Source organism: Humulus lupulus, chromosome 6 (genome assembly GCF_963169125.1).
Source record: "Humulus lupulus chromosome 6, drHumLupu1.1, whole genome shotgun sequence".
Lineage (NCBI taxonomy): Eukaryota > Viridiplantae > Streptophyta > Magnoliopsida > Rosales > Cannabaceae > Humulus > Humulus lupulus.
In genome coordinates this window covers 123,530,956-123,548,943 of record NC_084798.1, presented here as the reverse complement: position 1 = coordinate 123,548,943, position 17,988 = coordinate 123,530,956, and the positions used below count along the sequence as shown (strand labels likewise).

Here is a 17,988-nt window from a genome sequence, read left to right as displayed (position 1 = left end):
GATAAGCGTCTTTCTCGTTGTTAGGCATAGTACTATTTTTGCAAGTGTTTTCTTTGAGAAGCTTTTTGGCTAGCCGACTTGGTTGTCGTTCTAAGCTTATCAACATGTGTCCTCTTTGCCCCCTATATAGGGGGTTTGTGAGGTTGGGATCCTTATTGGGAGTTTATCCTCGAGACTCCCTTAGTATTCACGAGGGTAGCAAATACTTATGACCTTAAGGAATGTGCTACAAGGCTCTTTTCTCATTTCTTATAGGTTACATATATATATATATGTACCCTGTCTTGCCTCCCAAGTGATTGGCGGGATCTATTCCATCGAGCACTTTGATAGTTTTACCCTTGACACACACTTCGACAATTTCAATTGACAACTGGTGTATATGAATTTGATAGGCACTTTTATAAGGGAAATACATTATATGGAAGCTAAGAAACATATTCATCGATAACAGACAGATTACAAGTGCCCATGTGACGACATTTAATTTGTTTACATTGGGAGGGATACTAGGTGACCCTTTGATTTCAACATAAAACACGGATACTACGAAGACATTGAAGATATAACATGCATACTACCTTACTAAGATAAATACGAAAATATCTTCTTTTGTTCCTTGCACTTGGTGCAAGGGCCTTACTGATAATATTTTCTGAGATGCCCGACATTCCACATCCTGGGTACCACGGTCTCATCCAGAGGTGCTAGTTTGTAGGTATTAGTAGGTATTACTTGTGTGACTTGGTAGGGTCCCTCCCAATTCGCCCCTAGCACACTTGTTCCTGGATCTCGGGTGTTGAGGAGGACTTTCCTCAATACCAAGTCTCCTGCCTGAAATTTTTGTGCTCGCACTTTGGAGTTGTAGTACCGCGCGGCTGGCGGTTGGTATGTCACCAATCTCAGTTGTGCCCTCTGTAATGACCCGTAATTGCTAATAAGGCTTAAGGGCCTTGATTAGCATGCCAGGAGGGCATAATTGATTTATATATGATATAAATGATTTAATGCATAATTATGTGATGAGCATTCTTATATGATTATATGAATAAATGAGATGCATGATTATGAGAATTAGTATGCATGTAGGCCCTGTGAGGAATATTAGGGCATATTTCTAATTTTGGCCCTTTGAGGGTATAAATGTGAAAAATTGTGTAGACCACATTATTATGTGGATATGTTCGCAGTATGCGACTTAAGGCGATGCTAGGGAGCTAGTTGGCGGGAAAGTCACAACGGGACCTAATTATAACACCCTACTTCCTTAGAGTCGTTACTAAGTGAGTTTAAACCGTGCATTTAACTCGCTAATCGAGGTTTTAAGTCAAAAGTGTAATTAAATCATGAATAGAGTTATAAACTTTGAAAATAATTCCATTTACTGAAAATTATAGAGTGTTTAACATTTGGTATCCCAAAATACTGTTTAGAAATATTTACAACATATAAGTACAAACAAGTCGACTAGACAAAAAAATCAAGGTTTTAGTACAACCATCTCCCTAAATCCACTGGCTGTGGCAGCCAGGCAGGCCAAACATGTACGCCCCGCTTCAACGCTCTCTGTACTCATGGTTGGTTGACTTTCCCATTGCCCTTACCTCCACCACAAAGCACCCGTGAGCCGAAGCCCAGCAAGAAAACCCTCACAAGCAGAACACATATACATAACAACACTTAGCATATAAACAAGCCATCAATAGGCAAAGCACATGCGACCATGCTGTCCCTGGCGCTTTACCAGACCCTGGGTTTGCGGTCCACACCGTGAGGATATCCCAGGTATCCTTTAGGGTCTCGCCTTGGCAACTCACACTCCACGTGCTCAACGCTGCTCCCGGCCCCTTGCCGTTCTCGGCCTTGCACTCCACATGCCTAACGCCGTTCCCGGCCCCTGTCGACCTCAGCTTGCGCCGTTCCCGGCTCTTGCCGAACATTTACACAAATTGCATTCATAGCATAATGAAACATATACTGAACATGAACAAATTCAATCAAAGGGCTACGCCCTGCAATAAAAAAATACTGGGCTTTGCCCTGCATACAAGCTCTATGGGAACAGTGGTTTTCTTACCTACGTCCTGAGCTTTCCGAGCACCGATATCCCGAGCACAGTCCCCTAACCTGAGCCTCGCCGAAACCCTAGTCACAACACATTAACAATATTAATCCATCAAGTTCTAATCCAATAATTAGTTTCAAACCATAATTATAATCTCCGGGGCATTGAATTCTATTAATCCGGGTGATAAAATCCATCCCGAGCCTTAACTAGTGAATTCCCGAGCCCAAAACCTCTTAGTAACCCAGAAGTACCTTAAGCACCGCGGCCCTAGGGACTCATGCCACGGCCCCCAGCTCAACCCGAGGCCTATCCTCAAACTTGCCCACATGCACCGCGACCCTTGCTGAAGGGAGCCGCGGCGCGCCTCCAATTTATTGACGCCCAAGTTCAAAGGGGTTGCGGCTCAGCAAGAACAGAGCCGCGGCCTTACCCCTCGAACCCAGAAAAACTCAGCATTTCCACCTCAAAAACCAATCCAGTTTCCCCCAAAATCAAGCCAACAATGCAGATTAACTCTCACAAATATTCTAACACAATCTCAGCATCAAAACCTAACAAAGACCAGTCCCAAAACTCAGCCAAGCAATCAAGAGCAAATCCTTACTTAGCTAACATGCAAACTCCAATATTCAACCTTAAAACTAGTAGAAATTCCAAACATGAAACTTATAATTTAGAACTTACCATTGTTGGATTGAATCTCTGAACCAGCTCCCTGAGCTCCAAGCTTCAAGCCACCCTAAATCCCAGTTGAATTCCTTAGTCTCTAGCTTGATTCACCAAGAGTTTTCCCAAAGCTTCAAATGGAGAGAAAGTATTCCAAAGAGAGGTGAAGGAAAGATTCGGTTTCTGAGAGTTCTAAATAATTATAAGTTTTGTTTTATTCAACTTAAGTCTATAAGGTTACCTCAAGGCTCGGGGTACCAATAACGTCCCCAAGGGCAAAATGGTAAATTTCCCCAATATTCCCTCCTAGACATTCTAATCTCAAATATATCTCCAAATATTTATTTCTATAACCCGATAACCCCATAAAACATCTAATACCCAAAATACCCCTCGACTCGCCCGGAGTCGGATTCTCAACCCCGTTGTGACCTTCTGGCTAATTGCTCTCTAGGACTGTCTCGGATTGTGCTACGCAGATATATCACAAACATATCACATTTATTACAGTTATGCCCTCAACGGGCTAAAAACACAAACATACCGCTAATATCCAAACGGGACCCACATGCATATTTAATTCAACTAAACATGCATCTCTATCACATATTCACATAGATTCACATATTATATCCGTAATTCACCTATTTCCCTCCAGGCATGCTAATCAAGGCCCTAAGCCTTATTAGCAAATTTTGGTCGTTACAACTATCCCCTCCTTACCGAAATTTCGTCCTCGAAATTACCTGAACAACTCGGGATACCGCTCCCTCATCTTTGATTCAAGTTCCCACGTCACCTCCTCAACCTTGCTGTTCCTCCATAGCACTTTTGCTAAGGCGATGGTCTTTCTCCGCAAGACTTTATCCTTTCGGTCAAGAACCTGTACTGGCTTCTCTTCATAGGAAAAATCCTGATCCAGCTCCCAATTCTCATAACTCAGAACGTGCGTCGAATCTGACACATACTTCCGGAGCATGGACACATGAAAAACATCATGATCCCCTGACAAAGCTGGAGGAATCGCCAGTCTGTAAGCTACCTCTCTAACCCGTTCCAGAATCTCGAAGGGGACAACAAACCTAGGGCTCAGCTTGCCCCGAACACCAAACCATTTCACTCCCCTCAAAGGTGAAACCCTAAGAAACACATGATCACCCACCTGAAATTCCACGCTCCTGCGTTTCAGGTCTGAATAACTCTTCTGACGACTCTGGGAGGCGAGCATTCGCGCTTTAATCTTCTCAATCGCCTCATTGGTCCTCTGAACCATCTCTGGACCCAAATAAATCCTCTCACCTGTTTCATCCCAATGGATAGGTGATCTGCACTTCCTTCCATAAAGAATCTCATATGGAGCCACTCCGATGGTCGCCTGATAATTGTTGTTGTACGAAAACTCAATCAAAGGGAGATACTTACTCCACGATCCCCCAAAATCTAGCACACAGGCTCGCAACATGTCCTCCAATATCTGAATTGTCCTCTCAGACTGTCCATCTGTCTGAGGATAATAAGCGGTACTAAACTGCAACTGCGTGCGCATAGCCCTCTGCAGACTCTCCCAAAACTTGGAAGTGAAGATGGGATCCCTGTCGGATACAATCGACCTCGAAGCCCCATGAAGTCGAACAATATCCTTCACATATAACTCAGCATACTGCTCCACAGTATAAGTCGTCCTAACAGGCAAAAAGTGGGCGGACTTGGTATACCTATCCACAATCACCCACTCCGAGTCATGCTATCCCACGGTCCTCGGTAAACCAACCACGAAGTCCATAGTGATATCTTCCCACTTCCATTCTGGAATCCTCAGAGGCTGCAGTAACCCCGCTGGCCTCTGATGCTCAGCCTTGACTTGCTGACAGGTTAAGCACTTGGCCACATAATCCACCACATCCCTCTTCATGCCCGACCACAAATACAAAACTCCCAAATCCTTTTACATCATTGTTGTACCCGGGTGCAAAGAATAGGGAGTGGTATGCGATTCATCTAAGATCTCCCGCCAGATTTCAGAATCCATCGGAACACAGATCCGACCTTTGTGTTTCAGTAACCCCCACTACAAGAAAAAATGCTTTTTAATAACACCAAAAATGTGTTATCAAAACAAACCATAACACTTTTTGATGTGTTAAGATTGACTATGTTATCGTAGGTCAGGGCACTTTACATAACACTTTATCATTGTTATACAGATGTGTTATTATACTGTCAACGATAACGCACTTTCTGTGTTATTTTAATAAATAGATAAGTGTTTAATTATATTATATTCGATTATATAACACATTTCAATACTTATAAATTTGTGTTATACTGCACTTTAGTATAACACGTTTTTTGTGTTATAATACACTTTAGTATAACACATTATTTGTGTTATATAATGAAGTATGAATAACAAAATTCTTTACTTATAAAAAGTGTTATTGTAATAGATATTATAACACATTTTTGTATTATTTTAATATTTAGATAAGTTTAAATTCTCATTATATATTCATTTATATAACACTAATTTATTCTATTATATTTTTATTTTATATTTATATAATTAAAATTAGCTTTCTAATATATACTAGCATCATCAAATAAACTTGATTTTCAAATAACAAAAAGAAAAAACATTCAACATTGTATTAACAATCCACAAATTAGTTTAAAATATTCAACACTGTCATCAACAACAAAATGTTCTTTAAGTATTCAAGTATTCTTAAATATTCAACATATTGAAAAGTTACTATAACAAGAAACTTGGAGAGTATTGTCTACTATAACATCCTCCAACTCTCACTCTTGCTTTGGCTCATTCTCTCCATTTCCCATTCCAACTGTTTCATATAGCTTCGCAGTTTCTGCATAGGAAATAAGCAGCCACAAAAGTCTTTTTTAAAAAATACTTTAAGAAACTATGCTACAAAAAAAAAAAGTTATGCAAAATAATACAACTTCACATATATTCCTGGTGAAAAACCCACCAATTATTCTGATGGTTGAACTCCAAAACTCTGGTAGTGATTCAACAGCCCTAGATAGAGTATCTTGTAATTTACAATCTGAAGTGAAGTTTTCAGGCAAGCCATCTGGCAGAGAAGATTCTACAGTGTCCAAAATAACTTTGCACGATTGAGCAGCTTCTGCAAGAAGTACAGGAAGAAAGATTGGGAGTTTGTGTGGATCATAAAAGTTTGCTATTTTAGTAATCTTAAACTTTTTAGATATCTAAAAATGAAAATCAACAAGTAATAATCCAATCATCTTTTCTATCATTTTACTAAATACAATAAAAATATCAGGAAAAGAAAAACTACTTTGACTAGTGCTAGACAGCAGCAACAATAATGTGAAACAGAATTCCAAAGCTATGAACTAAGAATGAAATTACAGTTAGGAAAAGGAAATACCTTCATATCGTCCAAGGCCTTGCAATGATTTTGCTTTGAGAAGAACAACTTCAAGGAGCAGACTAACAACGTGCATAGACATAGGTGGGACAGAATCACTCTGTGAACGGCGTCTATTTTGTTCACATCTTCTAGAAATGGATCCTTTCATCCTAGGAGTCACTGCAGCAATGTCTATTCCTTCAAATACATGAAGTGCAACTTCTATGTTACCCTTTTGATACTCAAGTCTTCCTAGTAGAGCTCTTGCTTCCTATAAACCATGAAACCAAAATAAATCATCATCCAAACTGATTTTCCAAAATAAATAAGTCTAAAAACAACTCCTTGGTAATTTGCCTCAACTTTATGACATTGTAAACTGTACCATCCCAAGACTAAAAAAACTCAAAAACAGTAATGCTATTTTTGTAACAGTATACCAATATTTTAATCAAATTGATTTCTTGACTCTTCCTTTCGACAGAAAATTATACACAGGAACAATGTTAGAACAAACAAGTAAAAAGCCAAGGATTTCTCCCATTTTTATTTCTTAATAAAATATCTCTCATATGACATATAAGAGACTCCAAGTCAAGTGTGAAGTCAGATACCCCATGTCTAATTACACCCGAATTTATTACTGCTCATTAACACACGTCTTTCACACACTAGAAACAGATTACAAACACATAGAAAAATGGCTAACAATATCGAAGAAAAAGTCAGCTGACAGGAATTTAATCAAACACACCAGAAATGCCCAAGCTTTCTTGGTTCGGACTTAACCAAATCAGAATGAAAACAAAAGAATACTGATTTTAACTCAGACTTTTCCTCAAACAGATGGTATGCATCAAAACTTTGAGTATACCTTAATGACTTAATAATAAGAAATATGTGTTCATGTATATATGTGTGAGAGAGAAACAGGGGGAAAATGATAGAGAAGTTAAACTAAATTTACTTGCAATACTAATCCAACCACAATAGTAATAAAATTATTGAGATTAGCCTATGGGACACAGTAACAATAAAAATGAGATAGTAATTATCATAATATTGTACAAATTAAAGGCACCAAAATCACATTTTCGTGAGTCAAATTTTGTGATCAATATATGCAAGGGATAGTGAAATAAAGAATTTGATCACTTGATTGTAGAGTGCAGAAAAATAAAATAACAGATCTCATAAATTACTATAAAGTAAAAAACAGTTTAGAATCACAAAAGAATACAAGATTTTGATCCCTAGTAGAAAAGATTTTGGTCACAACAAACCAAGTATTAATGATACAATAAGAAATATTACTAACTATCCCTAATGAAAACAGAACATAGAAATTTCAAGGTAAAACCAAATCAATTAACAGCAAAACCCACATACAAATATCCAAAATAAAACAGATTCTACAAAAAAGAGCTCCATACCGTTTCCTTCAAGGTCTCCAGGGGCCTAAGGCATACGATACATCGGTGTAATCTTAGAGACATAACTCAGTCCTTAATGCCACAGTATGCATTACTTTGACAACTTTCAATGGATATCTTTGTTATAATCACAAAATTAGACAGCAGATATGTAAAATAAAAGAAAGGAAATGACAAAACAGAAAATTTGCATCAGACAAGAGGAAAAAGTCATACATAACTGATAACTCTAAAGTGTCTAAGAATCATTAACATTTTTTTAACTAGAGAATACTACTATAATTATTTTTGTGGGATACACATTACTACGAAGAAAGCAAAAAATTTAGAAAACAAACATATTTATTGAGTTTTGATAATACCTTTTCAATAGCCATTGCACATTGGAAATATATTAAAAGGCCACCCAAGGCCAAATGAATTAGTTAACTTACTTTCTGTGGGCAGTTTCTCCAGAAAGCATGACCGCATCAGCACCTTCCCGTACTGCAATTGCAATGTCAGAGACTTCTGCCCTTGTTGGCGTAGGATGATTAATCATGCTCTACAGCATGTTTGTTGCTACAATAACTGGTTTCTGCATTCTTTGACACCTTCTAATTATGTCCTCCTGTATGTAACAAGGACATTTCATTCATGACAGAATCTGAGACAAATTCAACATTTTAACTTCAGTATTTTAAATAATAATCATTTGAAAAGATGAACTTATCATATATACATAAAGCATGACAGAATAAGAAACTATTATGCAGGCACCACATTACTTCAAAAACATAAAGCATGCATAAAGTACAACATAGTATTACTGTCTCATGAGCAGGCTCCTGAAAGAAACTATCAAAATAACTTATAGGGGCAAAGGATATAGAAAAATTGTTGACAACATAGTATTACTGCCTCTAATTCTCTACTCATACAGTAATAAGAAAGGAAAAAGAAAACCTTTTGGATAGCTAAATTATTTCATCACTGATGTTACATAAGATTATATTTAAAACAATTGATATTTTTTCTAATGGGGAAAAAAGAAATGAGGCATTTCTAACCTGAGGAATATATTTGATGACTGTCATAAATACTTGGATTGAGCTGAAAACAGAAAGAATAAGTTCCAAGTTAGAAAGTGAATCAATAATATATTTCATAGCAAATGGAATTTAGAAACCTAAAGCTAATTACGATAAAGCGATTAAGCCAATAAATCGAAGCAAACAAATGCTTTTATCATCTAGCTTTCCAATGTTTTTTAATTGAACTGAATTGTTTGAAACTCAAAATTCAGAACAAAAGAAAAGGAAAGGTAACTAAAGAATGAATCTTACTTAAAAATGTTAATCAACCAAAGCCAGGAATGGTTTGGCAAAGCAATGAAAAAGAAAACTCCAGCAGCTAACCAAACAATAGAGACAATTGCTAGGGTAATCTTAGAGATAGTCTAACCTCCATGCTGTATAAATACAAAGCCATCATCACCAACAAAAGGTAAAATTCAAAAATAGCAATGCATAACAACATAATTACCATACCAAAACAATAAGGCTCCTCAATCAAGAAGAAGAAACCCAATAATAAAACACTACAGATGCACCTGGAACTCTGCAGTAGGATCTTCAACCAATGACGGAAGCTGAGAAAGGCATATCTCAGCAGCCATGTCCCATGCATCTCTGCAGTGTGCAATAGTTACAGAGTGACTTTCGGACTAATAAAACAGTAAGTATTAAATTCTTTAGTGTTTCCTTTAGTACTACCACATGTGATGCTGATGGGTAGGTGGCAACAATGGATGAGAGATCGGGGAACAATTGACAAAACGTATAATTCGCTCAGCAAGTAAAAAATTTCGAAAAAGACTAGCGACTAACAAATCTTGCCTGAATAGCCTCTGGAAAAGCTCTGCAGCAGAATACAAAGGTATGAGAAACATATAGCACCAAAAGAATCTTAAGGGTACTTCAATTCAAAGAAGTTAGACCATAGAGCATCAAACCACAGGAAAGAAACTGATCACAAATTTGAAAGAAATAAAAACTAATAATGAGATAAGCACAAATCCAAATACTTGAAGAAAGCCTAAAGGATTGACATGGTCGTCTTAAGCATGGAAATATATCAAGGAACAGAATGAAACATCTCTGAATAATAAAAAAAAAAGATAAGTAAAAACTGCAAGCAATATTCATTTAGTTACTATATTAGGATTAATATGTACTCTCAGAAAATTATGTTTGTCTATAAGATGGATGCATGTATTTATGTGTTTATTCAACTAAGCCTCAATCAATGAAACTTAAACGAGTACTCTACCTGGACAAACCCATATAGGCCAGGAATGGACATAACATCTGCACCAAGTACTTTTAATCCAAAGTCAACATGTGGCTACAAAAAACATTAGAGACAATAATGAAAGAAGGAAATAAAGATTTTTTTAAGACAAGACCTAAAAGAGTGCCACATAATATAAATAAATAAACAAATAAATAAGAGTGCCTTCAAATTATAATTGATTCTGTATATCCAACCTCTCCTCGAATGATTAGTTGTAGTGAGAAATAACTAGACTCATAATAGAAAGAGGCCATATATGAATCACAATACTGATATGAAAATTTACCAAGAAGATTTTTGTACTTCAAGAATTCAACAACTGAGCCCCAAAATTTAGTCTAATGTATCATCAGAGATAGCACAATTCTTAAGACTCTACAATGTAAAAAAAAATGCCACATTCAAAAACTCAAATAATTTAGTCTAATGTATCATTGGGTCTAAAATGGCATCCTTGTTAAATCAAAAACAAAATTCAGAGCTTTTACCCACATTCAGCCTAAAGAAAAAAATAATTATAATAATAAAGTAATTAGCATCTACATAGTCAGAATCCACAAAACATGGTAAAGCATGTAGTTAGATTATTCGGTTATGATCTCACTATGCACATGTGTTGACCACTTGAAACAACAAAACTCAAGTAATTATTATCAAGATATTATAAAACTCTAGTTTTTTTACAAATTTAGTCTAAATGGTAAAATATATACAAGTCAAATTAGCAGTTAAACAAAAAAAATATAATAAGTACATATATAAATACATGTATATATAGATGCAAGATTAGTAAATTCTTAACAGATGATTTAAAATTACTTCTTTCCCACTTCTAATTCTCCAAACATAAACACTACCATCACCATAACCTGTCAATTTTTATTTAGAAAGTCCATGAAAAGAGAAAGCAAATTCAGCTTTTTAATGGATTGGATTTGAGTTATATTTCTACAATACATATCTTGTTCTAACAAAATTGAGATTTATTGAACTTCTTCTGATAAAGAGCTTGACATGAATTTAGTGAATACACTATTAATTATGAAGTATTAACTAAAAATCAATCATGAGAGAGAGTGCCAAAGGCATCAATTGCCTTAGTGCACATGTAAAAGACCTTGTCATAGAAAAATGCTAAAATAAACCAGTTGCCTTAGTGCCAACTCTAGATGTTGCAATTGTGCCAAACTCTGTCATATAATCATTGAAAAATATTATTTATCTTCCAACATCTTAAGATATGTCATTTTTCAATGATATTTAAACTTTCTAGACTATAAGAAATCACCACTAATTTGACAACAAACAAACATGGTGCTAGCTAAGCTACTTACAAGAAGTCAAGCAACAAGATTCCCGACCCTATTAGGAAGTAAAGAAACACAGTTTTAGAAAGACCACATTACATTCCATGATGTTAGTAGCTAATGGAATTCCTCTAGACTGTTGTAAGAGTGAACTTTAGAATTGAGTGCTCTATATGTCAAAAACTCTTAAAAGACTACACTATGTATATAAATAGATTCAACAAGGGGAAAGAAGGAGTAATTTAGCAGCATTGGACTGGGGTTAAATTTATATATAGGATATGTAGAATGTGGTTTCACAAATTCTCAATCTCATGCTTCTTTGGCCTAACCACATCATATATCTGAAACAATTGTTGCTTTAGGCCTTTTCCAAAATATGAAAGGAAACATTTGAACAACTACTAGTAAGCTGGAAAAACAAGTTAACAAGCAAAAATGTGTTAAGCTAAAAACAATCACTATTCCCAGGCCAATCATAACAAAACACTCAACATGCTATCAAAATTTAATGATCCAACTGTATCTTCAAAACCATTGATGTAACATACCTAACTTAGATCCTTAGAAAGATAAACATCAATTTGTTGTTTCTTTTTAGCTAGTTGAATCTCAACATATGGCTGGCATTTTGTTTTTGGAGGGGTTTCATAATATTTAGATCGAGAAGGAAAAAAAATATACTAGTTCCAATCAGTTGATCATGTTTCAATTAGTGAAAAACTGATGTTATACTATGACTAACCTGCCCTGCTCCCTCAGCAACACAGACCACTGCTGATCCTTTTGTCTCAATGAGGTATTTCAGATGCCGCAAAACACCATGAGGACCATGTAAATGGAAAGGTACCTTAAATGTATAAAACCAATATCAGTACAGAATCTAAAAAATAACTAACCAATTAGTAAGTCGCACAAATACCTCTGGTATCAAGCATATATCGATTTGTCCACTAGCCAGGGATGCATGCATAGCAATAAATCCACTGCTACGACCCATCAACTTTACAATTCCTATACCATGGTATGCACTATGTGCCTGTAATAAGGATTGAGAAGTTAACAAAGACTGTTTTTCCCACTGAATTCTTTAACAATGATATTATAATGCATGAAACTTAAGCAATCAAAATGAAATCGAACAAATCACAAAATATAATGAAAATTTGTACCTCGATGTAAGCTGATTTAATGGCTCATTGTGCTTCCTCAACAGCAGTGTCAAACCCAAAAGTTTTGTCCATCAGAAAAATATCATTGTCTATAGTTTTGGCGACCCCAACAACAACCACCTTTACCCCTCTTCTACAGCACTGAAATGAAAATAGGAAAAGTAGGACATGAGACCTAAATAGAAATGGCAGGCAAGGTCGAGGCAAGATAAAGGGAAACAACTTACAAATGTAGCAATCAAGTAAACGTAGTTAAACATATCCAATAAGATGATTCTAGTGGCATGGTCATCTATATGGCCGACTTTTTTCGCTAGTTTTCTACAATTTGGACACAGTGATTATGAAAAGGTTAAAACTCTGGAAATGGTAGGCCAAGAGGGTATATGAATTCATTTCAAGAAAAGGAAAAGGATGTGCTGCTAGTGATTATGTCAGATAGAGAAAGAGGGTAGTGTACTTGTCTTGAAGATATGAGTTGTACTCGCGGATTGTAGGAATTGCTATTAGCCACCACAATATCAACCTATACACAATAACGAGGTTTCGAGGAGGAATCCACAAATAGAACTTCAGAAAAAAGGTGTTGAGCTCTACTGTGAGGAAGACGATACAAAGACTAACAACTTGAATGAAACGCCATGGACCAAGCAGGGGATACCACTCATCTTTGTTCCACTGAGCTGGTGTAAATTGTTCTAGTGTTCTTTTGACCTGAGTCAGTAAAAAATGCATCTAACTCGGTGTCAATAACAAAGGTTCACAAGAAACAGAAAATGAGACATGACAAGCAAATTTCTTAAGCTAAAAAGTATAGGGAATCCATGATTTTCTGTTTACATGAAAAAAAACACTAAAACACATGTATTTCTACTCCAAACAATATGATCCAATTTTCAACTTCTTGCTACAACTTAGTAACTCTCCATTAAATATTCAAAACTAAAACACCAAAATCAGAGCATACTTTTCCAATAATATTAACTCTCCATTAAATATTCAAAACTAAAACACCAAACTTAGAGCATACTTTTCCAATAATATTAGGCTGACAGCTTATCCCAACCCACTTGTACGTTTTTCCATCAAAGTACCTAACAGTATGCATTCCTGCCCAGATACCTGCAGCATACACACCAAAAGAAACTTGTCATAATTTGCACAGAAAGCTCATATAGCAGACAATGAAAAATTATAGCCACAATCTGCTTAATATTGTAGAAGAAATAATTGAATACTATGGCTACGGATAGACAGGTAGTCATAACATGTAAAAACTTCTAAAAAAAAGTACAAGATAATTAATGGATGATAAAATATCATAGAACTAGAATAAGATAATGTATGGTTATTCCATCAGAAGAATATTAATTTTGTATAATATGTCAATGGCAAAGAAAACTATCCAAGAAACATGCATCACCATTAGTGTAGACCAAGCACTCAAAAAATATATCAATCAACTGTTGCCAAGGATGCTAGTTTTAAATCAGGTCCTTAATAAGTTATTTGGTTAACATGGTGAAAAAAAATAAATAGGAAAATGTTCAACGTCAAGTTTCTTTGATCTCACTCCACTAATTGATAATCTTAACATTGGAAGTCCATGTCAAAATAGAGGCTTTCCAATTAATATTATCCTCACAGAGAATCCTTCCTTATAAATATCACAGGGATTAAGCTACTTCTAAATATCGAAACATTTTAAACAATAAGACAAGTGACATGGATATTGACTTACAGGTTGAACTTGAGCCTAAATCTTTAGTAGCCTGCAAAAAAAAAAAAAAAAAAAGAAGTTGAAAATTGTTAATCCAACATAGATAAAGTGATACACTTATTATGAAGAGTAAACAAATTTATCATAGCATACACTTTCTTCCTGAGAAAACTCTAAAACTTTTTCATCATCATTCTTGTGTCCTTGCAACCCATCATATCCACACTGTCTGTCAAAATTTACTTCCAAGGAGATAAAAACTGATAATAGAACAAGGGGAAAAACTATATGTAAGCATTCTGGATGTCATTGCAAGGTACAAAGGGTTAAGGTCCAACTTCCCAAATATTTTGGAAAAGAAAAATGGGAGAGAAATTAGAAGCTAATTATACCTCCAATCATTTGCAGCACTAGAGGTGTCTTTAGTCTGCATATAGGCGGGAAAAAGAACACAGCAAAATAAGGACTTGGAGAGAGTTCGTATAAGTTCATAAACATTATAGATAGACCTATGTAATTTGTCTCTCTTTCATGTTTACTTCTTACAAGGTTAGACCTATGACAAGATGGGATTGTTTGCAAGCAGCGAGAGGAAAATAAGTACTAGGACCCTGATTGCTAAAAGATATTTTCCTCTCATTTCATCCAATGTATTTCTAGATAGAGAACCAATGCTTCAAAAAGCAAGATTGAATCAATTGACGAGTTGAAAATAGGATTTCTTGGAACTATAGCTCTTACTTTCAAACATTTCCTTAATTCCCAACTTCAGAAATTTTTCTTCTTTCCTATTTTTCTCCCTCTCTTTCATTTTCCTTCCTTTTAATTCCTGAGTTTTCAGTATATACATTCCAATTTTTTGTATTTCTATTCGAACTTACCAATCCGGCCAATTTTTTCCTTGACACAAAGCATGATAAAAATATACATACAACTAAATAATTATGTAGAAAGAAGAAAGTACCTCGGCAACATTTCTCCCCTCATGATCCTTTTTAGCATTTGAGGGCATCAAACTTGGAAGAAATCCATTCTCATTTTGCATTGAGTTCCTGCTGTTTAAAGTAAAATTAATTATATAGCACACCATGACAAAATCACATCATACATACCAAACACAGTAAATGTGAATACATAATAGGTATACAGTGATAAAAATCTGAAATATTATAAAGCAACACAAAAGAAACCAGGTCTCTAGACTTTTCTTAAACAAAATATATCCACCAAATGCACAACAAAACTAACTGATTCTAAAACCTGAAATGAAAGGAAACAAAAACCAAGCTGAGTGTCTCTTCCTCTCCATTACAAGCACAAGTCAGAGACTAGTCCTAAAGGATGATTGCATATTAAATTCTAGAGAAAATATACAAACCCAATATTCATCATCATTCATGACATTCATAAATACCACAATGTAGATGCTACACAAGTTTCAATAATGTTTTCATGGATTGGTACGTAACAAGAAAAAAATATTGTCCTCTGTTGGAAAGAAAGATGGTGTACAATCACAAGGGCGTGAAGAGGCGATAAAGTTATCAAAAAATTATTTATTTTCATATATAATAGCAAAAATAAACAACAGGATCTACTGCCAAAAATTTGCATAGAACTCATTCAGTAATACACAATACCTTAATTGTTCACCATTCTCTCTACAAACAGTGGACTTGATAGATTTCTCAACATCATTCACTGAAAATTTTGCAGAAGGAATAGACTCCACAATAGCTTCAGCATTGTTACAAGCCACATTCCCAGCATAGCCATCAGCTAGAAGCTGAACCCCCTGAATAGCATCAACAAGGTAACATATTATAAAAAAAAATCAGGCTTTTTCTTCATTAAAGATCTCAAGAAATAAACAAATGGCACAAATCTCATACCTTTGCAACAACTTGAACAAGGTCACCTGAAAGAATTACAAGTGTATCTATCACTGGGTCTGTCTAGTCTGCACTCTTCCTAAATTAGCTGATGTCCCAACAATAGCTAAATTAGACCCATTGAAATTTCTCACGGTTAATTCTTCCACTGAGACACCAGTATCATCCATTGTGTGAGGACAACTATTGTACGGGTTTTCTAGTGTATTTACACGGTTTAAACTCTGTACATGTTTACCATCTAACATTTCTTCAAATTCTTGATGCGAGCTCCTTGCATAGTCACCCTCACCTGGCAGTAGCATCTCCTGTGAATTCAACATTTCTCCTGTGGGTTTCAGAAAATACTCGTTCTCTTTGCCTTGAAGGTGTCCACGTTCAACTGCATCCAGTGGGGTAACCTCCTCCCACACAACATCATCCATGCTTCTAAACATACTTTATTCACATATATCCATGAACAAGAGTTGCACTATCAGTCAAAACTCCGAAACCAACTAATGTTGTTACACTAAATACTTCTGCATAGAAGAAATACCACTGTTAAAATTACAATACTAGCAAGTTAAAAGGCAATGCCCAAAAGATCAAAACATGAAAATATTCTAGCAACCCTTCATCTTAACTAGAAAATATGAATATCTAGCCAGACCCCAGTAATATGCTACTTTCAATTTTACAAACAACAAGTTTTAGAACAAAGCTAGTAACCACACCACGTGCATTATATTCATGATCGATCAATGGACCCAGGTAAATAGTTCTATAAAGTCTCTAAAACTTACACGAGAGATAGACCACAACTATTTTCCGTTTGGTTGCCAAGAAAACAAAACGAAAGGGGGGAGAAAGAAAGAAAGAAAAACGTAACAGTATGCATACAACTCCATTTCACATATATAAACTGACTCAAAACATGAAACAAAATCTCATTTAGCTCAAATGAGTTGTTAATTCTACAATTCTCACACACAAAATCACTAAATAATTCTCTTCAATTTTCTTGGCAACCAAACAGGAAAATAATTGAAAGCTCAAACTGTAGAAAAAACAATGAAATCAAAGGCATACCTGTACGAATTCCAACAAAACAAACGAAGCACCGGAACATGAAAAGCCGCGAAATGCAATCTCAACGAGGTAAGAAAGAAGAGATGAGGTGAATTACAGAGGTGGCGAAACACAAAAACCCTAAAAGGAAGAGCAAAACTGAAAGCAGTGGTGAAAGAAGAACAATCCAAAAGCACACAATAATAATAAAGCGATGGAAAGAAGAACAATCCGGTGTTGTCGTTCGCCTCTGGTGTCGTGTGAGGGATTGGGCCCGCATGGTCGAAGCTTCGACGGGTCTGGTGGGAGAAAGAGATCCGAGAGAGAGGAGAGAGAATGATGAGGAAAAAGGAGAAAGAATTGAAGGGAATGAATTGGGTCTCTCGGGTCTCACATATTTTCAGGTCTAACAAATGAAAAAAAAAGCTAAGTGTGCCAGGATGGTGGAATTATTACCGCCCTCTTTTCATAAAGTGGCCCAATATATTACTCTAGCATAGCACTTTTTGATTTGTATTATATTCGTGTGTTATGGAAATGGGTATTTGGTGTAATGCCCTTCTCTGAAATAGAAAAGTCCTTAGTCGCTCTGACTAAGACATTCTCTCTGTGACCTCTCAACTGGGAATCTTTCCCCTGCACCTCCTTGATCCTTTCAAGGAGTGTAGACTGAAGAGTGATGTTGGCCAACTATCCAACCACCAACTCGATAACTGCTCTAGTCATCTCCTCGGCTAGCTTATCAGATATCTGTCTCGAACTAAACAACCGTCCTGGGCCTTTCCGACTCAATGCATCAGCCACTACATTAGCCTTCCCAGGATGGTATAGGATATCACAATCATAATCTTTAACCAACTCCAGCCACTGCCTCTGGCGCATATTCAGGTCCTTCTGAGTAAAGAAATACTTCAAGCTCTTATGGTCGGTGTATATCTCGCACCTCTC

At 36.0% G+C, this 17,988-nt stretch overlaps 1 protein-coding gene across 1 annotated transcript; it reads right to left on the bottom strand.

Annotated features, from left to right (window-relative positions):
• Positions 1-5,362: 5,362 nt before the first annotated feature.
• LOC133784185 (ATP-dependent 6-phosphofructokinase 5, chloroplastic-like) lies at positions 5,363-12,464 on the bottom strand. The gene is made up of 4 exons (XM_062223646.1): positions 12,379-12,464; positions 12,129-12,245; positions 11,952-12,056; positions 5,363-5,601 (listed from the first exon to the last, which is right to left on the bottom strand). Exons 2-4 carry the CDS (start codon positions 12,204-12,206, stop codon positions 5,518-5,520), a joined length of 267 nt encoding a protein of 88 aa, XP_062079630.1. The 5' UTR covers positions 12,207-12,245; positions 12,379-12,464; the 3' UTR covers positions 5,363-5,517.
• Positions 12,465-17,988: the final 5,524 nt, after the last annotated feature.

What these genes read in the sequence shown, in the direction of transcription:
- LOC133784185 (XM_062223646.1), bottom strand. Translation starts at nt 12,206, where the DNA reads ATGGGTCGTAGCAGTGGATTTATTGCTATGCATGCATCCCTGGCTAGT. An exon ending in ATATATGCTTGATACCAGAG is followed by an intron (nt 12,057 to 12,128) that starts GTATTTGTGCGA and finishes TATACATTTAAG; the next exon opens with GTACCTTTCCATTTACATGG. An exon ending in TTGCTGAGGGAGCAGGGCAG is followed by an intron (nt 5,602 to 11,951) that starts GTTAGTCATAGT and finishes TTTCCTATGCAG; the next exon opens with AAACTGCGAAGCTATATGAA.